This window comes from Phasianus colchicus, chromosome 5 (genome assembly GCF_987193195.1).
Source record: "Phasianus colchicus chromosome 5, bPhaCol1.hap1.1, whole genome shotgun sequence".
NCBI classification, from domain to species: Eukaryota; Metazoa; Chordata; class Aves; order Galliformes; family Phasianidae; genus Phasianus; species Phasianus colchicus.
This window is the reverse complement of record NC_143440.1, coordinates 45,386,476-45,401,024: the sequence shown is the minus strand read 5'-3', so window position 1 is coordinate 45,401,024 and position 14,549 is coordinate 45,386,476. Positions and strand designations below refer to the sequence as shown.

Below are 14,549 nucleotides of genomic sequence, written 5' to 3'. Positions count from 1 at the left end.
CATAGAAAGGTATAATTTATACATATAAGGATACTTTGGATGCTTTTCTTAGTTTTTTGCCCTCGATCTGGCTGTGTGGGTGCTTAGCTGCCGCCTGGGGTCAACCCACCACAGTTATAAAACATACAGCATGATTATTTATTTTCACTTCAATTTGGGAAGGAGGGTAAGGGCATTCCTAAAAGCAGGAATTGTAGCTGTAAGAATCTTGGCTGCTTTAAAACACTGAGGTTGTGTACCATGGATATCCTCTTAACGTGTGATTTGTTTAGATTCTGGATTCCCTTCCTCTTTGTGTTTCCTTTGATGTTTCTAGCTCTGTGACTAATTGAATGATTTAGAGAGTATCAAAAGTAGTTGGCAGATGAAAAAGAGGTCAGTCTCCACCGTGCTTTGGAAGAGTGTTTTATTGTGGTAGAAATTAGTGGCTTCTTTGAGAAGGGAGTGTCTCCTTTTCATGTTGTGGAAGTTGTTGCTTGAACCTCTTGATAACAGTAGCTCATTCAAAGTAGAAAGAATTGTGTATTCAAATCAGCATAGTGCTGGTGAACCTCTAGTTGTGCTTTGCAGTTACTTGGGTCATGTAATTACTCAAAAGACGTGAAGTTGGTTACAGACTGGCAAGGTGAGTAAGTGAATGTACCATAGAACTTTGGTGTAAGATGAAACAAATGTCTTTGAGAATAAAACAGGTGATTGCTTTTTACCTTCAAGCCAGTATTGTGGTATATGAAATTGCACAACTAGAGGACATGTAGTGTTATCTCTACGCTGCAAAGGTTCTACTTAGTACCAAGCAACAGTCACTTGTTAGCCTTATCATATCATGGCTTGACTTCTTTTAGACTTTCAGTTTGAAATTATAATCCTGTCTTTTGACATCTAGGGTAAATCTTAATTTTAACTTTATATCCTGTGCTCTTAGGACACTGAAACTCATTCTCCATTGCTTCAGCAAAAAGCTGTTGCAGAAAATAACATCACTTCATAGATGGGCTCTGTGACAGGGAAGGAACTGTGGCACTCGATTGCCTGTGTGATGCTGTGTTCTTTGTTAGATTGCAGTGCTTGGGCACTGCTCTGTGCATGTATGTGTAATTCTAATGATGCATAGAACCAGATTTCCCCCCTTCTCCTAGACAAGCTGTATGCGTGCATGTACTCAGTGACTGTTACTTTTGGTTGGCTGTTTTGTAGGCACAGCAGTGACTTTTGGAACACACTTGAATTAATGGTGATTTTTTTTTTCCTAATGTATTTGGCAACCAGATCTTTTTTTCTTTTGAAGAGATTGTTACACAAACCAACAGAAACTCACAGCTCAGCCATCTGAGAATAGTTGCCGTCTCCTTTCCCTTATAGTGGGAAGGAAGTGAGCTTGTGGGGAAAGTGGAATCCCCTTTTCTTGACAGGAAGTAGGAGGGGAAAAAAACATACCGAAGATCAACTGATCACAAGTGGTGACTGTCTTTGACTCTCTCTGCAGCTCTCCAGTGGAAATACTAAGAAAATGATTTTTTCAGGATGATCAATTTCTTGTATTTTGTAAAGGGAAAGGCTATGTTCTTAAAGGCTAACCTTAGAATTGTCAGAATTTTGCATCTCTTCTGAAGACCTAAGAAGCTTTGTATTATTTACAGTGGAGAAAGTATTATAATTGCCTCTTAACGTTTTTTTTGTTCCCTGGTAGTGCCAGGGATCTGCACAATGACAAATGTAAAGCCTATTAGAGAACAATTTACATGGGGAAGGATATGTGACATAGAAAGGCAAGAAGGAGATAAACTGCCAACAAATATTTTCTTTTCCTCTTCTTGTTTTCTTCTTTCATAAATCTTGATTTTTGGTGGAACAAAAGTAAAGGTTAAAGGATTCTGAACCTCCATTGCATGTGTCTAGCTGGGAGGTTGCCCATTTCACTGTACTGTACTGCCTGGTGCGAGGCAAAAATGAGCAAAGCTGGGATCTTAAGGCAAACTTGTGAGGGATAGGCAATAGACGTTTGGTTTGCTTTAAGTCATTGCTCTTTTCCTTTTGGGAAATCTGTTTTGAAGGGGATACTGGATTCATTGTATTGTTGTCATGAACTTTGGACTGAGGAACTTGCATTAGTTTGTACTTGCAAGGGAAGAGGAGAGTGAAGCCTACAAGTAACTTAGCAAAGGGCTGCAGGGTTCTAGAGGCAGAACAACTTGGAAATTCCACTTGAGTCTAATAGTTTCACACCAAACTGTAAGTTATGAAAGGCTTAAAACAGTTTGAAGGATTTAATGTGATAAATTCTTACTCCTCTTGAATGAGAACTCGAGGAAGAATGAATTTATATGTAGCTGTAAGGTAGCTTATTGTTTGTTCGTATTGCGTTGTAAGGAGAGATTTCTGTGCCTAAAAAAGGAGATGAAATCATGAGTTAAATAGAGAATTCAGCCTTTGCTATGGTGCTACACCTGGCACCTCTGCAGCATTATTTCTTAATTATTTTTAGAAGAAAACATTCTTATGGAAGCTTACAGATACTTTTTAAATGATACAAAAGCTGTTTCTTACACAAAGGATGATTATTAATTCTGTATAATGTTTAGATATCAAGAGATATTAATAATTGAATATGTCAAAACTACTGTTTTTACTTTAGTCCAACTTTCCTAGAGAACTAAAATATATCTGCACTGGTCTTGCTGTGGGGAAATACAAAGGCAGTTTTCAATACCTCAATACCACTTAGATCTGTGAATCTTACTCTGCGGAATCAATGTGTTTTAGGATCTCATTTAAGAAGCAGTTCAGAAAGCATTTGACAGAGCTGATTAAACTTCAGTGAGAGCCTGTGTATCTTAGAGTGTGATTTGCAGCTCTTGATGTAAATATTCCTGTTGGATCTCCTTCATTGCTTGGTGTCATTTGTTTTCTGGTAAATGTTCTTTATTTGTATCTTTATTGCAGTCCTAATGATGAGGTACAAACTCTTCTAAGATCGCTTTGCTTCTGACACCTGTATGTAGGCAGATGGCCTGCTTCCTGCAGGTTTTACACTACAGTCGTTGTTTTTGTTTTGGTTTGGGATCTGTTGGGACTGTTGACATTCGTAAATATTTTATGCTGGTTTGAACAGTTGGTCATGAAAGTTTCACCGGAAAGAGGATTGTTCTGAAGATAATTCTTGAGCTTCCCTACCTTTTGTCTGCGTAAGCCAGTATGTAAACACCTTCCGCCAAAACTTCAGTTACTCTTTTGTTAACACGTAACCTGTGTTATTACTTTAACACTGTATCAAGAGTTCCCACTTCAGTCATGGGCTGTGGTGTTTTGTTTCTTTGTTTTGGTAAAGTGGTATGCTGATCTCTGTTGATAGAGAAGGCCAGACTTCATTCCTACCTTGTTCTTGGTTATCATCTCTGGTTTAAAAAGGTGTGCACCGTGTTTAGACATCTTACTCGGATCTGCCTGTTTCAACTCTGGTATTTGTTAATGAATAAAGTTCTTAATTGTGTTACCTAACTATTTTTTTCTGAGCTGTTACGTGGTGTATACTGTTACTGCACATTGAGCTTGCTAACTGTGAGATGCTTCTGGGCTGAATCTTGGTGACCTCATAGTGATTCATCCTACAGTAATGACAGACCTCATAGCAAAATCACTTCTGTAATAGCTTCTGCTGATGAATGCAAATGGATTTTAACATGGAACGTTTTCCAGCTCAGACTACTGTGAATTTGGGTCATTAATCTCAGTTATCAATGTGTTTGTTTTTTTTTTCTTCTAGCTTCTGATATACAGATGACAACTTTGGGGTATAGTTCTACAGCTTCAATCTATGCTAGTAATGGCAGTGATTGTTTTCTGTTGCCTTTCCCACAGTATTTCATACTTCTGAATTTCCACATGCTGTATTATACTTAGCTAATACTTCAGAAGATTTTTGTCATCTTTGGCTGTCCAAAGCTTTGGTTTCCAGGCCTACTGGACTATAGTCAACAACTTTCAAAACCTGAATATTTTTCAGCTCAGATGATCTCTTTCTTAAACACCTAATGTTACAGAGGATGAATGGTTGTCACCACAGTTACCCCAGTTGTGATTCTAAAGTTCAGAGTAGCATGAATTGCAGTTTTCCTTCTTCACTGTGAGTTCAAACTATGGGCGTGTTTTATTTTTGCTTTTTTAAAATCACCTCAAGAACTATCTATATTTTTCATAGCTGTTCTTTGAGAATTTGATTTTAAGTTTGTAAGATGGTTCCTTGTACTGATTAGATGGAACTTTTGTTCAGTGGCCTGACAATTATTAGCTGATGATAGTCTTTCAGATTGAAAGGACTGTGGGATGTTTTTTACTTGCTTTCACAGTAGATCTCAGTTGCTGAAACGAGTTACAATCCAAGGTGTAATTTCAAACATATATATAACAGAAAACTAATACAGCATCCTAGATGTTTTCATCAGTGTCTAATGAATAGTTGTGAAGCTTTGGTTATGTGCTGTGTTGTTGGTTGGTTTTCTTTTTTTTTTTTTGTTCTCCCCTCCTCCCTCTGTAAATAGCTTGCAAGTTTTGCTTAATCTCAAGGAAAAACACTCCTGTTCACTCTGAGTAAGGAAGTAGTCATTCTGCTCTACTATCTTGCGCAGTCCTCAGTTCACACTGGGCCATCTCAAAGTTCAAGTGTAATGCAGGTGACAGTCACCTCCTTTGTCATCTGGAGGTACTCCAAGTAGAAGCGTTTTGTCCCGATTCCCAGAATCAAATAGGCTGCTCTGCTTCCCGGGAGCTGAGAACAGCAATACATGCTGCTTCATGCTTTGGTGTCTGTGCATGTGGAGGTTTGTTTTCACAGTGCAAGTCTTTCTAGACATTCGTGTTCAACAAAGGTGATAATTGAGACCATTATCATTGTTTCCTCTTTGTTTTCATGAATGGCCTTTCCTTTTAGTCATTTTCCTCGTTTCTGGATTGATCTGTTGTATTTTGCCATCACCTCAGCTCTGTGTTCTCCTTTCTGTGTTGGCCCAGTGCTAGATACTGTGGATTATGTACTGGAGGAAATGTGTAAATAAGGGCTTTTTCTAATTGGGTACCTATGCAGTTTGCTCGTTTCCTTAAACGTATTGTGAACTTACTATTTGTGTTTTTTCTGTTGATGTGTTCGTGTCATTTGTACTGCTGTGCTATGTGTAGCTTCACATAGTTTGTTGAGAAACCACTGTCCTACTGACTTGGGCAGTACTTCCTTCATCTCCATGTTTGATTCCCTTCTTTTGTGCTGCTCTGCTAGTGAAGAAAAAGGGCATGGAGAAATAATTCTGTTTTCAAAGATGCTTTCCTTGTACTTACCTCTTAAATTGAGCTGTGTTTGCAGTTACAGTGTCTGAATGGCATCATTGCGCATGCTGAGATGCTGTGATACTACAGTTGCAAAGAGCCTCACTGATGACTGTACATCCTGTTGCGCCCCTGTCTTTGTATGGGTTGCACAGGTAGTTGTTGGGTCATGTTCTCTTAGTAATGCTAGCGTGGCAATGAGTTGGGGATGGGAGAGATTTCACACTGTTCTGTCATTGATTGTGAAGGCCTTCTTTGCCCTTTAAGGACTCTTGGACTCTTTGGAACTGTTATCTTTGAATTGCTGAAAGCAGTTCTGAAAAATCTTCAGCAGTGGGCACTTGGGTTCTTTAGGAATGGCTGGTGAAAGTAATAACTGATCTTTGGAAGTAGTGCTCCTCAAAGCATTCAAGGAGATGTCATATAGCAGTTGTAGTTTTGGAGGAAGCCACACCATATCTCAGTGTCAAAAAGTGCTGCTGCTTTTACTTTCAGGAAATGGTGATAAAGAGCTGTTCTAGTGGTGTCATTGGAAAGAATGGCACGGGCACTACAGGCTCTTCAGCTTGCAGTTCTTGGGTAATGACTTTAGAGATGGACTGAGGCTGTTGCCAGACATGACAGTGTTGGGAGGAGCGCTCTCTAGGAATTGTTGACCTGTAGCTTTGAAGATGTATTATTAGTGTTTTGATTTATTTTAGATTGAGGATAATATTGCTGCCTTCTTTATGGGAGTCATTCTCAGAATTTGTATGACGCTAGCATCCTCTCATGCCTCCATGTGTTATGCAGCATCTTTAGCTGCCTGGTCTTGAGGAATGTTTTTGTTTCCTCAGTATAATGCCGAAAGAAGGGGGGAGGGCTTCTTATCACAAATAAGCGTATTTCCCACTATTCTTTTTCACTCCTGTTATTAAAAATAAGATTACAATAACTTACAAACTATTTCATCATTTTTTCTAAAGCAATTAAATATCCAAAATGGAAGTAAAATGGAATTAAGTGGGTAGTGCAAAACTGTGGTCCACAGTGCAAAACAATGGTTCACATTGTAAGAAGTACGTAAATGAGTTATCATTTATCTACTTACTGTCTAATCTCGTGACAGTGGATAACATTTCACTACTGTTATTTAATGTGGAATGCAAATTAAAATGAGTTTAAGGTATAACTCAGATTAATGGACAGAGTTCAGGACTTGATCCCTTTCTAGGACTATTGCCAGTGTTACAAATCATCAGCATGTTATTGGAGATGCAGTGTTTCTCTGTGTTCCATTCTCTGTCTTATGCAGTTCCAAGAACATAGCATTGTTAAACAACTGTTGTGCATTCTAGAAGAGTGTTTAATTGAAAGGCCTTCTGCTGACAGCTGTTCAAGTGTATGAGATGGTAAAAACCTTCTTGGAATACTGCATAATGGAAGTTTGGAATCAGGATTTTGAAGTGAAAAAATTCTAACTGTTTTGAGTTCAGCATTTATTGAGCCAGAGTCTAGAGAAGTTCTGTCTTGAATTTCTTTGGTGACTTTCAGTGTGACCTATGTAGATATTCACTCAGTCTGGGTCTCCCTCACTCTTGGTAGATGGGTACATTATCCATATCACCGATTTCAGCAATTACTGTAATGATGCACTTGCTGCTAATAGTATGGCAAGCTTCTGTTCAATTCATGTAATGCATATTCATTCACTGATTTGTAAATGGTTCTGGTACTAAATCTTGCCTACCAAATGTGTTTCTGTGTTTTAATGACTACTCTTGTGATCAGTTCAAGAATAATTTCTCTATGATCTGTTTTTTATTACATGTAATATTGGGATAGCTTGTAGATGTGCTCACATCTGCAATTGTCATGTACTTCTGCTCATACAAGGGAGAAAACTCTGAAAGTTTTTAGGCTTTTTTATCTCCTGGTAATTTTAAGCGTTCTTTGTGCTTATTCCAAGCTTGATTAATCCCCCATAAAAATGGATGTTAGGAATTGAAAATGGTATTTCAGATGAGATTTCATCAGTGCTTTGCATGAGAGCGCTGTTAGCCTATCCCCAGCGGATGCATTTGTGTGTGTTTACAGATTCCTAGGATTGTTGGAATAAGTCATGAGTTTTCTTTTTCATTTATTTAGTGTGGTTTTTATGCTTGCTCATTCTTTGCACAGAGATGTCTTTCTGAAGTTTAGTTTTCTATTTGCTTTGAGCTGTTGGAATTACTACAGTTCAACAAATATGAATTTTGATAGTGAATTCAGAAAGCACGTGGTCTTGATGAAGTTTCTCAGACATATCACATTCTGGTTTGGTTTGAAAGGAGGAAGCTGATTTTGTCATCTTCTGTTGGTTCTCCGTTTTATTTTTTTTATTTTTTATTTTGTTTTTTTTCCTTAAAACCAGCCTTTAATTACTATGAGGCTTTCTTTTAGTAATCGTGACAGCATATGCAGCTTCTGGTGCTTGATACTGCATCCCTAATTGTGCTAGTAAAACTGTTTATGCAGCTGCTTGCAAAAGTAGATCATGGACTGAACTTGGCTTGGAAAATCAAACTTTACTTTTTTGGCTTCCTACCTTTAATCTGTATAATTTCACTGAGCAGCTTTATTACATGTGCTGCCATCATGTTAATAGAAATGGATGGCTAATATTATGATAGGAATGAGAGATGGAAAAAATTGGAGCTACTTCAGACTTTCTTTCATCAGCTTATTAAAAAAAATAAAAATAGGGCTCTTTGTTTCCCTGCTTAGAAAAACATGTTAGACAAAATATACTCAGTGGTACAGAATACAAACATGGAGCTCTCTTCCCGGACTCTCCAGCCAATGAAAAAACTTTGTTTCAGCTTCAGGTTTTTCCAGATTTGTTGGCCTTGTAGATTCAAGGTCTTTCCCTTTCCATCGTAGCAAAATGTCTTTGTATGTTTAATAATTCTGTGTTAAATGAATGGTCGTTGGAGCTCTGTTTACATCAACTTAAACACCATGTAGTCCAAGAACATGGTAATATTTAGGATGTTAGGATTAAGGAAAGATATTCTTGCTTTCTAGAAGTATACAGTTGAAGGTTACACAGCAAGCAGTTCTAGGCTTTTCTCAGTGGTGCAAGGTGGTAGGATGAAAGACAACGGGTGCCATCTGAAACATGACAAATGCCTGTTATGTATTAGTGAAAGAATACATTACTGTTAGTGTGGATGAATGCCTGGAACAGTTTGCCTAGGGAAGGTTGTGGATATTAGCCTCTGGAGCTGTTAGTGCATGAGCATCTGAGCAGAAGTTTGGGCTAGGTGGGTTTCAGTGAGAGTTCTATGAAGACATAAATACTGTTCATCTTTGCTTTTCAAGCTATAGTATGATATGCTGCTGGAATGTCCTTTTAATGCTGCTTAGTTCATTCAACTGCTAACTTATTTTACTAAAGCTTGTAGGAATATGATATTTTGATATATTGCATATCTGATGTGATTTTTTTTTCCTTCCTTCAGCAAATTTGACAGGGCATGCAGAGAAAGTTGGCATTGAGAACTTTGAACTCTTGAAAGTCCTTGGAACTGGGGGTAAGATGCACTGTTTTTATAAATTGCATGTTGGAAGCATTACTCTTTCAGTGAGAAAACAAAACTATACTTAATTTTTGGTAATTGGAACATTCTTTATGAAGATGCATTGATTTCCAGCAAACACAGAGCAGAGTTAGAGGTCAGATATTACAGCTTGAAGTATCTGCTGAAGATATACTTTGAAAAAGAAATAATGGAGATTTGTTAAGGTATAATACAGTTTGTGAAAAATCTGACCTAAGACATGAACTTGATAATTTCATTAAATTTTCAAACTGTGTTTTGATGCATTTCTGAAAAAGCTGCAGCTTCAGTGTACTATTCAATTGCATTTTCCAGGCCAACTGTATGTTTTGACATAGACCCTACTAGTTTTTTTCCTGTTGTAGTCAAGCCCCAGTAGTTTTTAAGATTGAAAACGTTCGCTATTGTACTGCAGGTTTTAATGTGATGTTGAAGATTGATAGATGCTGTAGGATTACTCTCTGTAGTCAGCAACATGTTGTATGTTGATAGCCCTAAAACTTTGTTTCCCTTTTGTTGAAAGGACGTTCACAGGCATGCATACAGACTAAAAGTTATGGCTTTTATTATTCCTAGCATATTTACATATTAGTAGCTAGCAGTGAGACCATCGTTGCACATATTACTCCTATAAAAGGAGCAAAGATTTTTGGTGATCACACTTAATGTCATGCAGAGTCTTTATAAATATAAATTATGCCATTAGATCACTGACATTGTATTTTTCCATTTCTGACGTTTTTTTTTTTTTAATTAAACTTGAAAAGCTTCACAACTGAACTCTTGCTGTTTAATTTCAGTAGTTGGTGATAGGGGGCAAGAAGACTTGAATATTTGTGTATGTGAAGAACACAGAGGGAGTACGTCTGTCTATCTTTGTCATAGTCTAGTAGTTAGGTTGCTCCAGGAACATCCTCTTGGTGGGCTTCAAATTATGTCGAGAACTGATTGCAAGATCCATGCAAACTGCAGAAAGCCAAGCACACCTTGGTACCCTGAAGGGATGTTTTGGAGGAAGTATTGTGTCGTATTTAGGAAATCCATGTTGTTTTGTTTTAATATGTAATTCCAATAGTAGCTTGAGATACGTCCTTAAGAAATCTTAAGACTGTTGGAGTCTTAAGGGAGAGCAAGTTCTCTTTGCTTGTCCAGGAAATGACTATCTGAAATTTCAGTGTTTGCAGTGATATGGAATCCCTGGGAACAGGACTGTAGTGGCCTTGAAGAGGTCCTTTTATTGCTTGTCCCAACATACAGTCAGTCATACTTGCATTGTTCTTGAAAGATTCTGCAACCTAGGTATTCTTGGTGAGGACATTTCAATTACTATTGAGAAGCATTCTGGGAATTGCAATAAGCAAATATTGCTCTCATTCTTGGTGGAGGTTGCTGAATGAATGGTGGGTTATTTAACAAGAGGGTATACCTGTGCTAGGCATTTCTTCTTTAAATACTGTCAACAAAACTTTGCAGCTCTGAACATTATCTTAATTTTCAACAATTTTCAACTTAAATTTCAACATAATTGCAGATTATCTGCTGCATGTAGAATTTCTGGGGATATGCAGTCAGTCAGTATATATTGACTATCTTACTTAATGTATTTTTCTCCTGTGCAGCATGCATTGCTTTTTTTCCCTTTGCAGCATCTGTAACAGAGAGATTATTTTATCATAGCTGTTATTAATAAGAATCTAACCAAGTGTTTACATGAAAACTTTGCTACAAGATCTTAACTGTGTGGTATCGGGAGTTGTGAGGGTCCTGTTCAGGCCTGTAATTTCTTGTTCTCATACTTGAATTGAGATTGCAGCAATGACTATGACTGCTCTTCAGTTCTTTGTACCAGAATATATGTTTGCTTGAGGGAACGATAAAGAGCATGAAGGAAACTATCTATAATCACAACATTTCAGAAGTATTCAGAATGGCAGGCTGTCTTTGGAAACTAGCATTAAATTATACCCTGAAAGAGTCAGCCTCAATTAATATGTGGTCTCTGTTGTCCAAAACTACTTGTCTGCATTTCTGCTGTCATCCTTAGGATTGCTCTCAAAAAAAAAAAAAAAGAAAAAAAGAAAAAAGAGGAAAATGATCAGAGGGTGTTTGCATGCTTTAGTATTGAAAAGTAAGTCAGAATTACTTTCTTCTGTGGTTTTATTATGAGAATAAGAATGGAGGATTTTTTCTTCAATGTATATTCAAGTTTTATCTGTGCGTTGGCAACCTAATTCTGATGAAGCTAAAGTGCCATTCTCCTAAGATTAACTGCCTGTTGGCTGTGGTGCAAGCTGTAGGGGTTTATTAGATGGTATTTACCATTTGGGGGAAAAATGATGAGAAATAATGTTTTTCATTGTTTCAGAAATTTGAAGTATTTCAAATGTTTTTCAAGTGTTGTGGGGTGTTTGTGGTGGCAGGGTGGCTCTTGAACCTAAACACTTGTTCAAGCAGCCCTTGTCTTTTCATTAGTGACTTGATACTATGAAAGTATAGATGAGATGGGAGAGCACTTTTTGTTTTTTTTGTTTTGTTTTGTTTTTTTTGGGGGGGAGAAGTTCTGGGAACTGCTCGATTCTTTTACTTGTAAGTTCTATGAAGTTGAAGATATGCATGGTTGTTGATGTCACTTCAGACAAATTGATTCATGGTGACAAAAGGCCTACTATTTTGTGTTTGGGAACAAATCAGAAAAAAGAAAAAGGGGGCATCTCACGGCTTCTATTTACACGTTGCCCTATTTTTAGGCAAGAGCTATCTTTATTCCGGCAGTTGAAAAGCCTTATCCTGATGTGAGCTTTGAAGTATTACTGCAATACAGTTAATGCTAAATGGGAGCTGAGTTTCTGTGTTTAAAATCCTTCTCTGTGGAGTTAAGCAGAGTGCACTGTTTTCAACGTAGTTGATGTACTGCATTGTAGATGCACTGTATAGTCAATATATGTTATGTATTGATGCCTCTCAGGCATATTAAGTTGTTGTCTGTAGATACTATTTTTAACTAATTACAATATTTTAAAATACAGTTTGGTGTGAGGCAGCTGTAGTAAGTAAAGGTGATATTCAAAATATGTGAGATTACACTATGCTTAAGCATGTGTGATTATGGTAGCTTATATATAGGTTTGATGTGGTGTTTTTTCAGATGATGGCAGTGAAGGTTAATTTATCTTGATTTTTAAGATTTTTTTTTTAGAAGGTCTATTTGTTAAAATTACAATAAATTAAGCTAAGCTATTTTTTTCAAATAGTGTTTCGTCATGCTATGGTTTAGTATAATCTCACACTTTCTCTTTAATTTGCATTTCTTTCTTTTTGCATTCCTGTATGCCTCCTTTGTTCTACACACACACGATTGGCGGTGTGCTGGTTATAGTTTACTTTTTGGTGTTACAACAAAATCATAATTATCCATCTCTTTTCACCTCGGTCTCATAGGAAAATTCAAGGAAGCCTGAGTTAGTAGCCATTTAATCAAAGTTGGACCCTTTATATTGTGTTAAATACATATCATTACGATAAACTTGTAATAGAAATCAGTAGCCTTTTACATCAGTAGAACAAAATCCACAGAAATATGCCTGTTAATAAAACTATTAATAATATGCTTGCTACTCTGGGAGTGAATTACTGTTTACTTGACTTCTCTGCCTTGTCTTTGTTCTATGTAGTATAACCTTGATATCCCAGCTTCTTTTTGTTCTCATTTAAATCCTTTTCTTCAGCTGTTTCTATACAACCTTGCCGATGTGGAATTTTCATGTTTCCTGCCCATGGAATTAATGTTTCCAGCTGTTCTTCCTATCTATTTTTTTCCTGTGACAAACTATCCATTCTATAGAGCCTAACAGGCAGGTTAATATAAACCCTTCAAAAAGCCCTGAAGGGGACAATAGTAGGAGGTGGCTGCAGTGGTTTATGCATTTCTGCTTGGCTTATTTACTTCATTCTAAAATGTTTATTAGAAATACTAACAATAAGAAATGCATTTTTCCGGGTCATATGTTTTGCTACATATAATTATTATTACTTCTTTTTCTGCTCAACTGTTTCTGCTTCTGATTTCAATAAGTGCCACTTTCAATCAGGCCATCAGTTGTGCTTAAGGGAGAATGCACGTGGCTGCTGAGCGTGAGCCCTACTGATCTGGTGTGCCGGATGAGCTACAGTCTCCCAATGAAGATAAATGAGAATAAAATTGTCATACATAAAAGAAAATAGTTTTTTGTATAATCACTGGAAATTAAATGTTTAAATGGAAATTGCTAACATATGAGGATTTAAGTGTATTAATTTTATGTGGCTAGACAGGGAAAATAAAAAATTATCTAATCATTAATGCTTATCCGAATTCATTTCAAGAACTCAAGGAAATTAACTATTGTAAAGTGACTAAGTTGGTTAAAAAGATGTAATGAAAATACAAAGGTTTTCATTTATATGCCATGATTGATATTATAAAACGCTTTAATAAATGGATAAATAAGGAAAAAAATCAAGATATAAAGCCTCTCCAAGAAAACAAAAGAACTAAATTATGAATTCCATCTCAGACTTGCATGTGGAGGATATTTAGGATCTGATATATGAATTCAAAGTAAATTGGTAGAAGCAATGTTAGATTTCGATAACCGGTTCACAATCTTGTTAGAGGGTAAGGAATACTGCAGTTCCATCTGAGAGGTCCAAGTGTCCAAAGCTAAGACTGTGGAATTAAGTTAGATCTTTCAAAAAGTATTGGAGAAAATGTAACAAATTCTTCTCCTGTAAGATTAAGAAGAGGAAGAAAGATGTGGGTTTACTGTGCACAGAAGAATGAACCTAAATCAGAGAGTGCCTGTAAATAATTCCAAACTAGAATTATTATTTTACTTCGGACAACTGTAAGGTATATTGAATAGAAAGTGGGTTGGCTGACTGGAGATGAAGTTTAGGAATAGGAAATAATTCTTCTGTATTGAAAGAGCAGACTGAAAAGAAGGAACTGTATTCACTTAAAGAACCTGCAACAACTTAATCCCATTCATCCATCAGAGAATTCTGAAAGAATTGGGACGTGAAATTGGAGATGAGTAGCAAAGATTTTTACTGGAACTAATGAGTCAGAAGTCATTCAGCCTAATTGGAGAAGAATAATAAATACAATCCCGCGTTTAAGAAGGAAGTATAAAAATGATCCTGGCAGATATCAGTTAATAATCAGACTCCAGGAGCATGCAGTGTCTTCAAAGAAACTTTGGAAAAAATAATTCAATTTTGGTAACAGTGCGAGATGAGGGATGTTTCTCCACTAGTAGATTATCTGACTAATGAGAGATTTCATTTAAGAACTTTCTGGAAGGGAATTAAAAATTAAAACTAAAGAGCTTAGACATTGCTTGCAATACTTATTGACCAGTATAGCATTATTATTTTTTTTTTTTAAGGCAAGCAAAGTGAAAAGAACAAGACCAAAGAGAACGTGCCACAGAAGCAACGTGTTGGTGGAAAGTACTTTTTCAAGAGCAGCTTACCCCCTTTACCACTTTCCGCCTTTTGTATTTATCATTGTTGGCTTGGCTGCTTAATGGAATAAGGAAATTGCTTTTAATAGTGTTGAGAAAAGTCCGTTACGGACGCTTGTGTGTCTGATATTCAAGGGAAGATGGCAGA

At 36.8% G+C, this 14,549-nt stretch overlaps 1 protein-coding gene across 2 annotated transcripts in view; it reads left to right on the top strand.

Annotated features, from left to right (window-relative positions):
* Window positions 1–14,549, top strand: part of RPS6KA5 (ribosomal protein S6 kinase A5) — a 75,067-nt gene that overhangs the window by 2,153 nt on the left and 58,365 nt on the right. For both annotated transcript variants that reach the window (XR_016467033.1, XM_031593096.2), the window contains exon 2: window positions 8,799–8,870. Coding sequence is in view for 1 of the 2 variants with exons in the window: in XM_031593096.2 (XP_031448956.1) it covers window positions 8,799–8,870 (72 nt within the window). In the remaining variant the exon portion in view is untranslated. The remainder of the gene's footprint in view (window positions 1–8,798; window positions 8,871–14,549) is intronic.